General features: G+C 44.5%; 1 protein-coding gene across 2 annotated transcripts in view; it reads left to right on the plus strand.

The window, feature by feature from the left end:
- Window positions 1–1,227: 1,227 nt before the first annotated feature.
- The window catches only part of NHS (NHS actin remodeling regulator), a 247,089-nt gene continuing 229,853 nt past the window's right edge, over window positions 1,228–18,463 (plus strand). For both annotated transcript variants that reach the window (XM_021532327.4, XM_021532323.4), the window contains exon 1: window positions 1,228–1,917. In XM_021532327.4, the coding sequence (XP_021388002.3) occupies window positions 1,518–1,917 (400 nt within the window). In that variant the 5' untranslated portion in view covers window positions 1,228–1,517. The remainder of the gene's footprint in view (window positions 1,918–18,463) is intronic.

An 18,463-nucleotide genomic window follows, 5' to 3' on the forward strand; every position in this document is an offset into this window, starting at 1 on the left:
GTAGTGGCTCATCTTGGGTCCAATAAATAGTTTTAGTACTGCTTGAGCATTGCCCCATGACCTCTGACAGCACTCATGTCCCTGCTTGCTTCCACTGGGTCACACCTGAATTTCAAGCCCCCCCCAGGAATTGTGGGCAAGTGGTGCTGAGATTTGGACAGGCTCTGTGCCTTCCTCCTTGCCCAAACATAGGGCTGGGACCCATTTCAAGCCAAGTCAGAAACATCAGCTAAATATCTGAGCTGACTTTTTGTCATGTTGTGTTCCTCCTTCTAAAGGCAAAGCGTGAAGAAGGCACATGAATGATCCATGCTAAAAGCCAGCAGCAGGGCCAGCAAAGTTCATCAGCTCTGATCTCTGTTAAAGCAGCTGCATCCCCCCTCTAAGCTTGTCCCAGGAGTGGGTTGTTGCGTCTGCAGAACGTGGAGTATATGTATCACCAGGCTGGCAGCGATGCTTTCTGCAACTCAGGCTATTTGACCAGAGGTAATTAAAAGCTGCCTCTATGTGGTCATGTAATGACAGGCTGTACCACAACACTCAAGTGGAAGGATGACAAGTTAAGCTCAAGTGGGCAAACAAGCTGCTGCTTCCAAACTGGAATGCCTGCATTTGCATCTGCCTGGATCTCCTTTTACTGTACCTCTTTCAAAGGAATTTACTACCAATCATTTAGAGTTTGTGTTCGGATTTCACGCCTGTTTCTTAGGCACGTTCACCTTTCAGAAGTGCGTGCACGCAAGCTGAGCTGTGTTGCGTCAGAAGCAGTGCTCCTCGTCTGACGGGAACACAGCTTTCCCTGACACCTCCTAAGAAGCTGCTGCCCGAGCGCATGCACCTGACTCCAGGAGCGCAACAACCTCCGCGGCGCCCCAGGAGGTGCCACCAGCGGGCGGGCACCGCCCTCCCGCAGCAGTGGGGCCCTGCTGAGTCGGGCTCCCTTCTGCCCCTCGGAGCTTCTTCCTTCCGCGCACTGAGCGCTGTTCCCCGGGGCTCGGGGCCGGGCCGGGCGCTCGGGGCCGGGTCTGCCCGGAGCCGCGGGCCCGCCCGGCAGGGGCCGCCGCCGCCTCCGCCGCCGCGCACCGGGCCCGCGGCCGCCCCGCAGCGCCTCCCCGCGGCGGCGGCGCTCGGCACCGTCCCCGCCCCGCCGCTCCCCCGGCGGGAGGCTCGGCGGCTCGCTCCTCCTCGCGGCCGCGGGATTCCTCTCTCCGGGTTTTCGGGCCGCCCCTTCACACCCGCCGCCGGAGCGGGACGGCGTGAGAGCGAGCGAGCGAGCGAGCGGCGCGGATGTGCCCCGGCTCCCCGCGGCGGCAGCGGCGGATGCTCCGCAGCCCAGGAGCCCCGCGCAGGGAGGGAGCGAGGCGATGAGCCGCCCGCCGGCGGCCGCCCGCGAGTGACGGCGGTGGGCGAGGAGCGGCGGCGGCCAGGAGGAGAAGGACGAGGAGGAGGAGGAGGAGGAGAGCGATCCCCGCTAGTGCCCGCGGGAGCCCAGGAGAGCTCCGGCCGAGGGCTCGGCCATGCCCTTCGCCAAGCGGACCGTGGAGCCGCAGCGGCTGTGCCGGCGGCAGCCCGCCGCCTCCGTGCTGGAGGAGAGCTGGGGCGCGGAGCCGCCGCCGCCGCCGCGGGACCCGCCGCCGGAGGAGCCGGGAACGGCGAGCGAGGGCGCCGAGGCGGCTGGCGGCGGGGAGAAGGAGGCGGCAGCGGTGCTGATGGTGCTGGACCTCTGCTCGGTCAGCAACGTAGCCCTGTCGCGGATCCTCCGACAGCTCTCCGACGTGGCCCGGCACGCCTGCACCCTTTTCCAGGAGGTCGAGGCTGACATCCAGGGTACCCACCGCCGCGTACGGGCGCTGCACGGCCGCATCGCCGGGCTCCAGGGAGCCGTGCGCGGCCTCGACCCCAAGCAGGAGGCAGTGCGTAAGTACCACGGAATGCGGGATGGATGGGAGCGCCGCGGGATGGATGGGGCGTACCGCGGGATGGATGGGGCGCACCGCAGCGCGGGGCACCCGGCGGGGAAAGCCAAACCCTGGCAACCTGCCGTGCAAAGTTTGGGGGCAGAGTCGGTGGGAAAGGAGCCCTGGCGGGGCAGCAGAGTGGGAAGGAACGGGCGGGCGCGGGTCGGGTCTGCGGGCGCCGCTGGGCGCCGCGGCGATGCCGGCGGGAGGGATGATGTCAGTGGTTTGTGCCTTACGTAAGGAGCTGGCTGGCGGGGCTCTCGGGACGCATCTTCTGCAGCCAAGGGTTTGGCCAGGGAGTGGGACGAGGTCTGTCAGCTGGGCGCCGGGGCTGATGGAGATGATCCGCCGCACTCGGACATATTTGGGTTTCCTCCCTTTGCCAGCCTGTCCCCCTTCCCCGACAGATATCTTCCCCTTAGTAGTGTCTCTGAATTCCCGATCGAACGCTCTCAAGTAGAAATAATAAAACTGCTTCGTCGTTACCTAACAGTCGGGGCCATAAAATGAGGAAAGTTTGGCTAATGACTTCTTTCTGTTTAAAGAGTGGCCCTGAAGAGCGAAGAGGGGAGGGTGGAGGAGCGGGAGGAGGATAAAGATCAAGGCAATATAGAACTTGTGTTATGAGCAGTGCTTGAATCCTGTTTCTTATCCACCCAAACTATAAAAGCAGTGAAAAGCTCTGTAGTCCTAACAGCTGCTGATTTCTGCTGAATATGGCTCGTGTTCATAGCAGTGTAATGATTTTGTACTCTCACTGGTGCATTCGGTTCCCGAGCACTTGTGGATACATGGTTTTTCTGATAGATAGGGCTGTGGGTTGGAAGTATGGAGTAGCAGAGATTGGTATTGGTTCTGACCTTTCAGTGTCTGTTTAAAGAAAAGCAGTGGCTTGAAAGGAGAATTTGGCTTAATTTTTGCCTTCTGCTGTACCCCTCTAAATCCTGAGTAGCTCCACTAAGTAGAGCAAAGTGAATTTACACCAGGGCAAACAAGACCATACCTTCTTCTAGGTGCTTTCCATAAATATGCCATTTAAAAAATTGTGCTTTGGATTTCCTCCCCTTTGGAGCATCGTGGAATATATGTAACTCTTGTAGTATCAATGAAGCTGTCCTGATTAACAGAATCAAGCCTTAAGTGTTCAACGGTATTTAAGCTGCATACTCAGCATCTGTACAGTGACTTTGCTGGTGATGTATTAATATACATCAGCCATAGATGAGACTGAGGGAGATTTTTTGTGGTTTCAGGATGAGTGTGTAATCAGAGCAGAGTGCTGGGCTGTGATTGGAAACTGCAGTGAGAAGGAGGCTTGGCTTGGCTAGTGAGGGAACTGTCTGAGGAAATGAAACTCCTCGTATCACATTCTCATCTGTAGGTCTTTTGAGCTGAGTAAGTGTGGGTATATACTAAAGTAAGTGAGAGCAGAGCTTGGCTGTTCTAATCTGTATGGCTTTTTTCTTTCTGGATTGTGCAAGTGCAGCTTGTTTGCAAATCACAGAGAAAAATCTTGATATTACAGCACAGTTATGTCATCTGCTTAATTAGAGAGTCTGGCTTTATCCCTGTGATGATAAATTTTTTTAGTGTTTGGTTTTCTTTTAAATCCTTCTCCCTTTGAGAGGAGAAATTTTTGGGCATGATCTTCCCTGTGTTTGCCAGCTGTTCCTCCTTCCTCTTGTATGCAGCACAGTGCCACTGATAGATCTGCAGATGTCTCTAGGTCTGTGGGATCCTCCACAACGCTGGGTTTTGCCCCCACCCATCCTCCAGTAGGTGTGTGTCTTGCCTGCAGCTGTACAGCTGCTCAAAGCACACCTCCCTGTCCTCATCACTTCTCTCCATGCAGCAGTGTCCCACATCTTCCCTAAAGGTGAAAGCCTCGATACAATCCAGTGTACATGAACAGTCAACTTCCTTGCCTCTTCTGGCTGCTTTTATTCCCCCTCCAGTGTTGGATCAGCAGAGCTGCATTTACACAGTGCTGCGTCTGAACATCTCAGCTGAGACCCAGAGCTGAACAGCACCACTCTACACATTATCTCCTCACATTCCCCCAGAATCCACACACACCCACAGCAATACCTCCCTTTGGCCTCCGGACCGCTCACTGTTCCCAAGGGACAGATAAAACTGCCTGCAGGAAGCTGCCCATCTTCCCTGTAGTGTATAATGATAGAGTGCTTTCTCCTCTCTGGGCTCACGCCTCCTCCTTCATTATTACTTTCAGCAAGACTATGCTAATGTTTGTTTTATGCATGAAGTGCCTACATAATTCACTCCTGAAAGTATTACACTCAAGTTACTACACCCAGTAGTTTTTTTTGAAACCAAGAGAGCAATCACAGGTGGTCACAGATCTGCCCAGGATCTAATCGGCATCCCATTAAGGCATACTGACTTCAATCTCCTGTGGTGAGCATGGAAATTATGGGATGGCCTCAGGGCTGTCTTTTGGCTGTCCAGCCCAAATGACACATCTAAGAATAATTCAGAACTGGCTGGAGGTTTGGACTCATAACCACAAGGAACAAGCTGGTGACAGGCATGCAGCCCCCCCACCCATGGCATGACTGTGATGGCTGCATTGAATTTATTGCATATGATGAGTCTGGAGGGGCTGGGCTTATTGGTGCATTGACTGAGACACCATGTACTGGGATGTTAACACCAGGACAGTGCAGCCCAACCACAAGTTTTTCAAGTATTCAGTTTAAAACTACTAGCCTGTCTTGCCACAGTGAGACATTCTTCATATTGTGACTTCAGATGCAGCACAGTGATTTGAGAATAATGCTACTGGACACACCCCAGATACTGAGCTGTGACAATGGAAGACCTTTTTCTCCAGGCCTCATAAGCCAGCTGCATTCCGAGATTTCCCTGTGAATGCTCAGGCTGCATTCGGAAAAGGAAATTATGGGCTAATGCCATCTCAAGAGCTATTGGAGCCAGTGGTTAGAGGGGCATTCCTTGCCCAGAATACCATTCCTTGGCAATTGCAGAGATGATACCGGGGGAAGGGGAGCAGGAAAGGAGTTATCTTGAAAATAACATAATAATATTTTATATTATACTGAAAATTATCTATCGTTACATTAAAATATCTATGTTGGATTCAGGGAATAGTAACAAAGAATTAAAATTAATTAAAACTGGCATTTTCCCAGTAATGCTTATCTGCTGTAATTTTCATGAGGACTTAACATTTTCAGCTTTGTTGCTGTTGCAATGGTGAACATTTGCAACTATGTGTATACTCTGCTTTAAAAAAAGTATTTAAAGTCCTCTACTAAGCTACTAGTAAAGGTATTTACCTATGTGTTGCCCTTTGTTTTTGTTACTCTTCAGTGTGATTGGAAAACTTTGTTAGGCACAATAAAGGATGGATTCTGGGCAGTTACAAGCAGGTCATCTTCAAAAACTCAAGGTCCCTCACCTCTGCCTCCCCAGATGATGCTTATCCTTTCATCTTTCAAGCCTCTGGCCAGCCAGCATCTTGCAAATATGAATCCTTTCCCATCCTCTGAATGTAAGAGAAACAACAGTGAGAAGTGCTTTCCTGCTCTAACTACTTTGCCCTTCTGCCTCTCCACTGCTTTTCATCATGAGCAGTTGTTCCAGGGTCTGTTTCTAAAGCAGAACCATGTGGGAATAACATGATTGTTGTCAGTCTGGGTGTTGCTTAGAGCTTTCTTGTTGGCAGCAAGAGAACTGAGCAGTGTGGTACTGCCCAATTTTATTATTAGGTGCTTGATTATCTTGGTAATATGGAAACACAGAAGTGCTGGACTAGTGTGTAAACTTGGGACTCAATGCCTCAATGGTTGTTTGCAAAGATGATTTCTCAGTCTGGGGGACTAGAGATCTGGCAGTTTAAGTGGAATATTGTACTTTACAGAAACTGATGATGTAAGCCATCTTGCTTTCTGAATAATAGGCAACAACCAGGCAGCAGATTTTGAAAGCCCTAGCTAATGAGATCCCTTTTGCACCCTGGCATCCCAGAGAATTCCACACATTCCAGGCTTTTTTTCAAGAGCATCAATGTGTTACCAGTAGCTAATCTTTCTAAAAGCTGTATGGTTTCCAGAAGTTGCCTGCTGTATCTTCATTGCTTCATTCCTGATTTTGCTATATAACAGTGATGCAGCTGCTTCAAAGTGTGGGGATCTCCTGTGCTACTCTGCTCTTCAGAGGCCCCTGAATCTCTACACTGAGCTCCTCTATAGGATTTTCTTTTTTCCTGAAGTGTCAGTATTGAGATAAAAAACAGCTCTGAACTGATTCTTTAAAACTTTAGACTCTGCATTATTTTTTTCTGTTTGATTGAAGTTGGTTACTGAGAACAGCCCAGCAAGTTTCACTCTTGCTTTTAGTCTCTTTCATTGTGCTTTTTAGGTGGTTTTGTTTTGATTTTTTTTGGTTTGGGGTTTTTGCTAGTGTGGTTTTAACCACACTGGTATAATGCTTTTCTGTTTGGGTTTTGGGCACTGCAGGGAAATTTTTAATCCCTTATAAGGTTTTCCTGTATTTTCTACCACAATCCTACTATTTTTACAAAACATATTTTGGACCCAAAGCTCATCAGAAAATGCACCTTCTCCTCCTTGACTTAATGTGCTGAAGTCTCAATTGCTGTTGAAATATTATCAAGAAATTGTCATGCTTCCCTCTGAGAACTGAGTTGCATTGTAAGGCCATCCCAGGATTAGGATTGATGAACATCCTTGCAGAGATCTTCAGGGAGGTACATAAGACCTTAAGAGTAGATGCATCTTGAAAGAAAAAAACATCCATGTTGTGAAGATAAGTGTTCCACTTTATCTCAGCTTCTCAAGAGCCTTGAGATTCAAAGTGCAATTTTCATGGTATGGATTTTCTGTGGTACTGAGGTGCAGCTGTAGATCTCCATGGGTTGGATACATTTACACAAAAAATATCTCAGATACTGCTGGAGACAAAATAGAAGAGATTCCTAGCTTCCTTTAACTTTGCATTATTGTCCTTTATAGTTAGTGAGCCCATCTAAGTGTGAGGGTAGTCACACTTTTAGAGAGGCACACTAATGTACCCTGGGGGACATGAAGCAAGAGGATGTATTCAGAGCTCCCTTTGTTCACTGAAATGATATTAATTGGCAAGTCTTTGTTGGGTGCTGAATAAAACTTCCAAAGAAAAGCAGCTGTACACTTGCTGTAGTAATCCATCACTTTCAGTTTTGTTTACTTTACCTGCCTGAATGGAATGACACAACCTCATCACTTGTCGTTTTGGAAAAGGAGAAAGGCTTCTGGCTTTGCTTGCCTGGTTTGGTTTCTTGGTGTCGTGCTGGTCACTGTGTACTCGTTTGTGTTCCAGAACTCACCTCTCTGGTACACTTGCCTGTAGTTTGCCCGTGAATGCAAATCACCCAAGCTGTGGGTGCGGGAATGTTGGAGAATTTCCTCAGTGCATGGTTTCTTCTAAATGCAGAGGATCGATGGCACATTAGCAGAGTGGAAAGGAGAGGGAGGCCAAAGCATGGGCTTTCCTTCTTACCTTTACTGCTGTCAGAACAACAAAGGGACAGAGGAAGAAAAACCTGTTCACTTAAAGACCCCTTCCCCACTTTACCTTAACGTTACTAGAGCACCATTAGCTAGAGTACTGTCATTTAGCAGAAAAATGCCTTATCTTTGTTTACAGCTTGGTGATAGAAGACTTTTAACACAGGAATACAGCCATTCAGAGGCTTTCCTTGAGGTAGTTTTTTCTCATGCATTTAGGATCTGATAGAAGGTAATGGGATGAAATTTGTCAGGTGGCTTTGGCAGGGATGTAACTTTCTGAAAGCTGGGGTTGCCACTTTCAGTCCTGTTAGCTTGTGGAATGCAAACTCTGGTCTCTTTGCAGATAAAAGCAGTGTATAAAATCCTTTGTCCTGCCAAGGCCAGTGAGATGCTCAGTGGAAAGGCTCTGAGAGCTCAGTGCTCAGGTAGACTCACTAGACTTCGTCTGGCACAGCCTGAAGATGAAGAGGGAACAGATGAAGAGGGAAAGCAGAGGTTTTTCTCCAAAGCCATTCCCTGTTATACAAGTGTAAATCTTCTAGAGTTTTGCTGAATGTCATTTACTTGGTCTTCCAGTGGTGTAGCTCAGAAAGCATGTCTGTTCTACAGCTCCTTGCTTGTCATTCCACAAATAGTACTTAAGCTAATGTACCAGGTTTGAATGTTTGGGGATTTTGTTGCTAGATAGAGAGCCTGCCAGTTAAAAAAAACATATCAAAAAACATTCAGTGCTTGATTTCCACCTCACTGCAGCTACACAGCTACTGTAATATTGTAGTAGTTAGTGCAGCTTCTTTCTGGCTCATGCTCAAGAGCCAAGCAAGAGTCTCCAGTGGGTTTATTAGAAATTCTGCTGGAAATGTTTCAGCTCCTTTAAGACCAATAAGGTCTCCTTTAGACAGGAGCAAAACTGCAGAGAAAATAGAACCTGACCTGTGAGAGACATGAACTTACTGTGGATCTAATGGTTTAACAGAAATTCTTCTTACAGCCCCTTTAAAACTTCATGCTTCTATTTAAAAACCTTAATGGCATAATGTTTGTGTTCATGCAGAAACATAAGATGACTGTGCCAGTGTAATCAATGGAGTCATTCCTACTTTTGGTTAGTTTCCCTGCTCATTCTGGGGACATATGGTGATTAAGAAATAAATGGACTCTGGTAACGTGCTTAGGATACAGGGAGGTCATTCACCTGTTGATTCAGAAGCATAAGAGACGTTCGTTTTCCTTTTTGAAAGATGAAGGGCCTGGAGTGTTTCCAAAAAACTCTTGCACAATTCTCAAATGTCCTTGGACTGAGGGAAGGACTTGTGGAAAGGACTTGAAGGAAGGAAATATAAATACCCAATTTCAGGGTGCCACTCAACTGCTGCTCTGGGTCAGCAGAATCAGGTTTTGTGAGCATTTCTTATGTAGGTTTACCTGTTCTGAGGCTTCAGTTCAGAGGATCAGATTAGGCTGATCTGGCAGAGATGTGCAAAGGTGCAGAAAAAGAATGGGAGCAGTCCTTACTGATCCCAGCTATGAGCCAGTCCTAGCCTCTCCTTCTCCATTTAGGCAAAAGCAGACTTCTGAAGTGTGTCTGTTTAAAGGCAGCATCTTGCTCTTCCTCTCTTCAAACTGGACAGCAAAAGAGATCGGGTGCAGGGGAGCGACAGCTGTTTAAAAACGCCCCTGATCTGACACATTTCCTTCATACATGTTGTACCTAAATCAAGCAGATACCCCCAGGGAACTCTTAATAGCAATGTTATGATCTCCAAAGTGGGGAAAAAGTAGGACCAGCTGATGTGAGTAATACACGTGTGTGTTTGAAATGCATTGTTGCAGGGTTGCGTGGTCGCCGGAGTCAGAGAGCTGGGATTTCTCAAAAGCTGCTCTTTCCAATCGCTTGGCATCTCCATGTAATCAGAGGCTGACATCAGACTCTTGATTGGAGCTACTTGAGCTATTAGGCTGTGAAGAGCAGAAACTCTCTGTGTTACCCAGTGTGTATGAAGGGGGAAGTTTTTTTCACTTCCTTTGATGTATTAGCATCAAGAGAGGGAGTCTTCGCTTCATTCCTAATTGCTTCTCGTCTTTGAATTTATATACCAGTATGTAAGTAACTGCAAAGGGAGATAGCAGAATTTATAAAAAGTTCAAAAAGGCAGGGCTTAAAGCATGATTAAAATAAAAGATAGCATAGGGTGTATGCTGTTTTTAGCTGAAATATCTCCCTAGAATACTTTCCATTTACATTCTCATTATATTTAACTGCTTCTAATGCACTGCTTAGTTTAACAACTGGCATGTTTTTAGGGTAGATTTTATAGTAGATATACACCCACTGTGTTCTTAACTTGAGACTTTAAATTGCAGTATCTGTATTGGACAATCTTTTCTTATACCTTCTTGGCTGAAGGCAGGAAAAAAGCAATACTGATAGGAACCTAATTAAGCCTGTAGTCTTATTATACCAGGAGCTGTGTGCTTGAAATGCTGCTCAATTCAATGAGTGCTGCGTGGCACTGCCGTGTTAAGTCCCAGCAGAGAATGACATACTTTTTTTTTAATAAGATCACTGTAGTTCTTACAAAGCCACCATGGTTTTCTCTTTCTTTTCAGCTGCCAAGGCAGTTGGACTTTGAACTACAGCCACGCAGACCGAGTGCCTGAGAAAGTTTGGAGGAGATGCCTTGCAATTGTGTGTGTGTGATTAAGGGGAATGAGCATGTGTTTGTGCTATAAAAATGCACAGTCTTCAGGCCTCCACAGCTTTTTCCCCTGCCTTCTTATAGTGTTTTTTGTTATCTTGACAATGTTTGAACAGACTTTTAAGTTGACCTGGACAGAGGGTGAGCTGGGGGGGAAAAACTGCTAATCCTTCTTGAAGATGTATCAGTGGCTACAGAATTGGGTCATTCTTAGGAGCAGAATATGTAAGGTGCACTGAAAAATCCCGGTGTGTCCAGAGGCTTTGGATTGCTTTAAAGGCAAAACTAGGCTCCCTGTGCATGCTTAATTTTGCCTGATTTTTTCTTTTTTTTCTTTCCCAAAAAGGCATTGCCAAGCGTTGTTCTCTTCAGAAGCCATGTCCATAATTGCTGAAATCAGATCTTCTGGATGATGAAACTCAAGATAGGCAGCAGTAACTCACTGTGATGCTCAGAGGCAAACCTTTTAAAGTTGCTATACATGTTTCACTGCATCCAGTACTTAGTGATCTAGTGATCTATGATAAGGAGTGATTTAATTTTAAGTTAAACAAAATATTAATTATGATTTAATACTTACCATGCAAATCAGAGTGAGTCCAGAGAATGGATACTACCCAGTTCCATTTTTTTCTCCCTGTAAAGTTTATTTACCTGAAGGAAAAAGAGAGAGAATTCTTGTCATAGGCATGGTCTTTTCTTGGGTGAAGTGGCTTTTGGTTAAGTGTTGTTTACAGGCGGAGGAGAGTCAAGAGATGTATCTTAATTAATTTCTAAGAAAATAAATCATATATCATGGATTGACCACTGACTTTCACATGCCCAGCCTCAACCCTGGAAACTGCATAGCTCTCTGCACAGCTCAAATTTTTAATGCAAGCTTTTTTTCTTTCTTTTATTTTTTGGGGGTGGATGACTTTCTCATTCTTATCCAAACCTGCTTCTGACTGGTTCTTCTGCTTCAGGCTGTACTAAACTCAGCTCCTCTGGCCCTCCTCTACCCCAGTAGCTAAAATCATCACAGAGGCTCCTATCTCAGCACACTGGGGAGATCTCATCTCCCCTCTTGTGTTGACTGTTCCCTGCGAGAAGTATTGCTGCAAGAACCTGAGGTCTTGGTCTCTGCAGAAAATTGCCTGAGGCCTTGCACACGGATAACATACCAAAGACAGATTTTCCCCATAACTTGGTTTATCCTGGCTGCACTCTTTTTAGCCTTAACCAAAGGAAGTACGAAGGAATAGCACATTCTGTGTGTATAGCAGGGGAAGTGGTATAGGAGGTGGGTGTGCCTGGGTATCTTGCAACAGCCATTCAAGAATTTTATATTTGTTACTCAGATACAATTTCAGCTACATTGACACAATGTAGAAATCATAAAAGAGGCTGTCAGGTAAAGGAGTGGACAGATTATTCCTACTGCATTTGGAGGAAGGTCTTGTCATTCATTAGAAACTAGAAAATCCACTGGGGAAGGAATCCCATATAAATGTTCCAATCTAATAAAAAAAGGTGCTTCTCCACTTGGAACTCACATTTACTTCAATGTGACAGTCAGTCTTTGCATGACATAAAAGCTGGAGAAAACCAGGCTTCATTAGTTCCACTGCTTGCAAAACTGGTTGTTCATATTCCTTTTTCCCCTCTAGAATTGCTCATTATTTCTTTTCAATTTCAGTATTATTTTTTTTGAAACTTATGCCTTGAATAACTTTCATTTTGTGCCATCCTGTCCTTTACTTGTCTTCTCATGGTGGTTTCACAGGGGCTATACTTTTACTTCTGTCTAAATAGCATAGACAACCTCCCCTCACTCCCTTCATGGTGTGAATGAACAGTATTAATTTTTACAACTGTGCTTTATTCTCCATTGATTATCTTTAATGTGATGCTATCTTGTTCAGTTAATAAACTACCTGCTAAGATGTAATTATCCCCCCTCCCCCAAACATAACCTGCTTTTAATAGATGTTGTAAATGCACTCATTGTGCCTGGTACATTAAAAGCACTGGTTTAAGTTCCTGTACTTTCAAATTGCACTGTAGCTGAAGTGTATTTTGAGGCAATCATTACTCTGCTAATATTCTAAAATAAGTATCACTACTTCATTACTTCGCAGTATTTTTAGGCCTCTGTTACAGCTGCCACAGGCTTGATACAGCCTTGGTGCCAAGACAGAGGTTGGATAAGCTATGCTCTGGCCAAAACCCTCCTAAGGGAGACCAGGAGGCTCACCTGAAGCTTTATCACTAATTCTAGGTCTCTCTTAGCTGATGTGAGTCACTGCCCAGATTGAAGTATGACCTAGGGTATTTACCCAGTTCGTGCTGTAAATGTTTTTAGGGACCTCTGTCAATACACACAAAATTTAGAGTACGATTCTCTCTCAGATCCAACAATAAAATCATGCGCCTACAGGTACATATGAAAATGAGCACCTGTATTTGAGAAGTGCTGTGTCTGTAAATGAATGAATGGGTTACGGCTACATTCAGCAGCTATAATGTGACTATTAATTTATGAAATTGTTCAAGTGGAACTTAACACAAATTATTAGTGTAGATTAAAGGTATGTTTCATTTATCTGCTTCTTCCTAAGAACCCAGTAGAATGGCAATTTGTTAAAGAAAATAAGAGGGAACTGCAGAATATCATAGCTCAGGCTGATTATTTATTTCCTTTCTGAGTCTTGTTTGGCTTTAGATCTGTCCTGATAAGCAGCATCTTGGACTGTGAGACTAAAAGGTTCTGTCACCATAAAATAAATAAGTGTGCCCATTTTTGTGCAGACCTTTCTAAGCAACAGTTGAAATAGGTTTTCCTCAATGAGGAAGAAAAACAAGAAGAGGTTCTTCCTCAAAATTCTGTGTCACTAGGGAAGGAACAACTTTGTGTAACCACACATGTATATGTATGTATGTATGTGTATATATATATATATATATATATATATATATATATATATATATACATACTGAGAAATGCTTATCCAGATAACGGAAGAAGACCAGTGCAAAGACTGAACAAGGTCATCTTGGTCACTGAGATTAGGAAAGCTTGATGAATGGAAGAAGAAATTTTCAGCCACATTAGCAGCAAGCTGGTCAAATGAGAGAAAATATTTATTACTCCACTTCTCATGACATACATAAAAATTGAAGGTAATTGATGTATCCTGTTTTTTGCTTGTTTTGACTTTGTATCTTCATCCAAAAGCATGTTATGGTTGAGTTAGCTTTCTTCCCATTCCCTCCTCTCAATAGAAGATAAGTTTGGACTCAGAGATTGTAATGTTTTTGATGGAACTCTTCTACTGCATGTAATAGGTGATAAGAAATGAGATACATCTTGCTTAGGGATGTGGAAATTCTGCTGTTTGGTACTTGCATACTTGCAAGAATAAAGACTTTGCTTTTGAATTAACTGCCCCTACCATATTACAGCAAGGGTTGAACAATAAAATTAAAATGGAGAAAAGCCAAGTTAAAGAAATAAAATCTTCCAGGAAAGCAGATGGGTAAGTGAAAAGTAAAGTGATGCAAGTCTAGGTCATAGGTTGGACGTGATGATCTCAAAGGTCTTTCCAACCTAGTTCATTCTGTCATTCTGTGATATACAGTCTCATTTGCAGATGCACTGAGCACTGAAGGAATGTGTTGTATTTGTTTTCACAAAGAGGTGTCTCCTGTGCCATTGTTCCCTTTTGAGGCAGTCCAGCCTTGGGCTTGTTAAATATGTCTCTACAGAAGTTGGCACATACTGACTTTGTTTGCTGCAGTCTGCTCTTCTGTAGCTTCTTGATTCTAGTGGCGTGAGCCAGATGGACAGAGCCCTAGAGCTAAATGTTGGATAGCATAATTAAGTGCTCTAGTATTAAAGGCTGGAGCTGACTGAGACAAACTTTGGTTTATACTACAATATTTATTTGTCTGAGTTACATCTCCAGTGCCAAAGTAATTCCTGTTTTTCCTTTCAGATCATATTCCTTGGGTATGAGGATGCTGAATTATATATCAATATTATTTTCATTTACATAATACAGAGTTATTTCCACTACTTTGTGCCTTCATAGCACTACAGGAACATTTTACAAATTTGTAGAGCTTGTGGAAGCTCACCTGAATTTTCCTTTCATATGTCTACAGCCTTTTTTGTGCTATGTTTTAGCACCATGGTGGTCAGTTGTGAGTATCATGTGAATTCTGCTCCCTGGAAGCCCCATGTCAGTGTGGTCCTGGCCAAGCACTTTGTGGACACTGGAATGTGGTTTATAAGGAAACACAGCAAACAGCTTTTAGGTGCACTCTGCTGCTATCAGTTGGTGGTTGGTAGGTGTGTAGAGCAGACTCAGACCCATCCAGGTGCTGAACTCCACCTAAGTGAGCTGAGAATGTTTAGTTTTGCAGGCTGGAACTGAGAAAGAGAACCCAGTGGCTAAAATGCTATTGCCTAGGGGACCTGGATTCATCCACTGACTTTTCGTGACAGCTTAGGGGAAGGTTGTTAGTGCCATTCAGATCACCAAGTTTAAGAACTCTAAGCTTTGGGCCATCTATCCTGTTCAAAGGTGAGCCTGTCTTTCATTCTTGAGCAGAGGAAATTTCTAGTGCAGATGAGTCCCTTAAGTTCCGTGAATGTCACAGTGTGAAGTGGGTACTGCTGCAGGCTTTTTGTCACTCTCTTCTCAGGTCTGTGGCAGAGTGACAGCACATCCTTCCTGTCAGAGGAGTTATCACACAAGCAGTGAGAGCAAGTTGGGTTGTGGGGTGATAGATCAACAGCACACAGGCCTGTTTTGTAAATAGCAGGCAATCTGCAAGGCTGACACCCTTCCACATCAGGAGTGCTTCTGTCCTTCACGGGCAAATGCTTTTGGGTGCCATACGAAGGCACTGCCCCCAGGTGGGATTCTCCAGTCTTACTTTTTGGCAAGCAGGCTGGAACTGAGGAGATCTGCAGGCCTTACTCTGGGAGGACTAACCTTAGTTTGGGCTCAGTTTACCATTGCCAGTCTTTCTTTTGAGGTCTGGCTCATAGAGGAGATTGAGCTTTCTTACATTACAGACAGTTTGTCCTGGTTAATTACAGTCATGTAAAAATGAGGTTTTACCTAGGGACTTGGTTTAATTAAAAAACGGTGCTGGGAAGTTTATTAAACATCTATGTTCTATCTGGGTGCCAAGTTGTAATGCTGGTTTTCTTCAGGTGCTCTCCCAGCTTCAGTCAAAAAGGGCCACCTGAACCTGACATCTGCACTAATGAAAGGGGAGGAAGGACAGACTGTCATTCTCTGTCCAGCCAGGGTTGAGCCTGGAAGCTCATTTTCCACAACCTGGGCTTGTAGCTGGCCTTTGGGGAAAAGTTTTTGCAGGTAGTATTGTCAGAGGAAAAGCTGCACTGCAGAACTTGCTGCTTGCCCTGTGTAGTGGAAAAATCATGATCATGCATGTGAAATGTGGACTTAGAGGAACTTTGTGTGGGTGGTCTTGTTTTTACTGTTACTGCCCCCCTTCCTCTCCCTTCCTGCTCACGTATGCTGAAGTCTGTCATCTATTTAACTTGAGCTTTTCTAATAATCCTAGATAATATACAACAAAAACAATAACAAGGTGCCTGGATATACAATCCCTCTGAACTGTTGAAGCCACAAGATCTCTTAGACCTTGTTTTTGTTAGTACTGGCTTGTGGGAGACCTAGCACTCCATGATGTCCATCTGTTAGCAGCATGTTTAAATGTGATTAATGTGAAAGTTGCAAGAATTGCAAGAGCTTTTGCTACTCTACAAGAGAATCTGTCACTGTTAATCTCTTGCAGTATTAAAAGCTTAATATAGTAAATCTAATGTTATGGAAAGCTGTAGCTTTGCTTTTGTTGCCATCACTTTAGTGTATTATTAAACTATCATTAGCTTTTCCTCTGTAGTTCACAAGCGTAGAGGGAGTGTAGATATCATGCACATGCAGAAGAATATTTAAATGATCATTTAAGTATGAAGTCTCTCAAGAAAGAGATGCTCCAGCATAAAAGTGTTTTGGAGAACATTAGGTTTCATTGTTATTTCTGAGGGGATGTAGACTGAACAGGATGTATTAGAAGTAAGCCTTTTCCCAAAATGCCGGTGGAGGCTGGGAAAGTTACAAGCAATGTCCTGATGTGGTTGTTCTTTGCTGTGCCTTGGTGGACATGATTTACCCACCCATAGCAGAAGACCTGCCTCATTAGTAGTTTAATCAGAACAGTTCATCTTTAACAAAGATGATAGGCAGGATAAACAGTGTTGTGGCATGAGCAGGGACAGTCTCCTGGAGCAGGCTGACACTTCAGGAAGCAAATAGGGGAGGACCCAGGGAAGGAAAATTACTTGTTTCACATAGCTACTTGTGTTGGAAAGGATCAAAGAAACCATAATGAACCAGTATCTTTCTTTTTCTTTAAAGGAAATTTCAGAAGAGTGATTCAATTAAATAGTAGTTTACTCAGGGTCTGCAGGTGGCTTGTAAAGTGTAATCATACCCCCCTTTACCTTTTAAACCCAGATCTACAGCTTTGTTCATTTTACTGGAGGTAGAGATCTCATTCTTCTATTTACAGTGGCAGTTTGGTAGAGGAGAGGGCTTGTTATAAAACTTCTTGGTTTATGGCATGATTACAAGGGGCTTTTGTGTCCAGCAGGGACAGCAATATTGTTTTGGTCATGATATTTCAAAACTGCTTTCAATCTTCTTGTAAGATCATTGGGCACTGTAGGACAAATTGAGACCTGCCTTTCAGTGAAACACCCCCTTACTCCATCATGCACAGCATCTTCACAGCTGCCGAGCAGCTTGTCCACTTCCACTCACTGCAAAAAGTCAAACTCAGATATCAGATCAGAAAGAATAGCTGTCAAAGGGGTAGTTACAGAATATATATAGCTGCAGAAATTGGACTGGACTCTTTGGAATTGTCTGGTTTTTCCATGTGCCTCTCCATAATCCAGTCTTTGAAGCATTTAAGAGCTTGAGGTGCCATGATTAAAAGCTTCAAGGACCATGCTTTTTCATTTACCCTCTAAAAGGACATGCTTCAAGTCCACTGCTCTGAGCCATTAGGAAGGCTTGCAGGGAAGATTGCTTGTCAGTCAGAGTGCAGTAAAGGGGGCTTTCTCCCTTGTTACACATAGTTGAAGTGAAACTGTTAAATTTGGTCCCTGAGGGCTGCTGTGGCACACCCTGGACCTGTGAGTCTCACTATTGCTCCTGCTCTTTGTCCTGTGAATTGAAGAGTGATGCCCAGTATCCTCCATCCGTTCTTGACAGGACAGTCGTGTGCCAAGGGCTTCAAGTAGTGGGCTGAGGTGAAGGTCATACAGCATGTTATCAAATTAGGAGACTGCTTTGCTGTGCCCCCTCCCCTCAGCTCTTTGGCAGTCAGAGACTATTATCTCACACTGTGTGAGAAATTCCAAGAACTCCTAGGATGGTATTCCAAAGCCTTGCAAAGCTGTGCAGGATAGTGTAAAATCTCTTTACAAGAGTCCTTATGGATCAACTTCTTCTTGTACTCATGGTTGCAGGGATATCCCTGGAAAAGGGCATTTTTTTTTCATGACAGAAAGAGTCTTGGAGACAGGTAGTTAGGGGAAGGAGGATTCAGCTGCACCTTAAATGCCTTGCTGTTGCCTTCTGCTTTTAATTCACTTCTTAGCTGTTAAAATGTGGAGGAAAGAGGATTCAGTAAGCAACTGTGTATGTGTTTGTCTCCACTGAATGCCTGCTCAGGCAAGGCAAGTGTGATTCAGCTACTAGTTAGTGTTGATATACCAGAATTGGCAAGCACTGAACACTCCTGCTACTGGATCTGCCCCAGTTGCTTGATGTGCAGTGATGAATGGATGAACATTTACCAATGCTGTTGCACAAACAAATAAGTTAATAAAAAGCAGCTGATTGTGTCATTGTAAGATATAGAAACTCCAAAGGAGTGCTGAGATTATTTAAAAACAGATGTTCTTATCTGGAAACTCCTAGAAACATAGAGTGGTTAAGTTTTTTTTGGGGAAAAAACCACAACAGGATAGACACAAAACAAATTCTCTGCCTTGTCTTTAAATGATTTAATGGTGAGGATTTTTATAACAGTTTTTCTCTTGAAGTCTTATCCCAGGTCTGGGTTTGACAGCGAATTTAGCTTTGGATTATCTCAGAGATAATTGGAGTTGCACTGGCATTCTCCAGTGAGAGAATTAACTCACGAGGAAAAGCTTTTT

This window comes from Lonchura striata, chromosome 1 (genome assembly GCF_050655825.1).
Source record: "Lonchura striata isolate lonStrDom1 chromosome 1, ASM5065582v1, whole genome shotgun sequence".
Taxonomy (NCBI): Eukaryota; Metazoa; Chordata; class Aves; order Passeriformes; family Estrildidae; genus Lonchura; species Lonchura striata.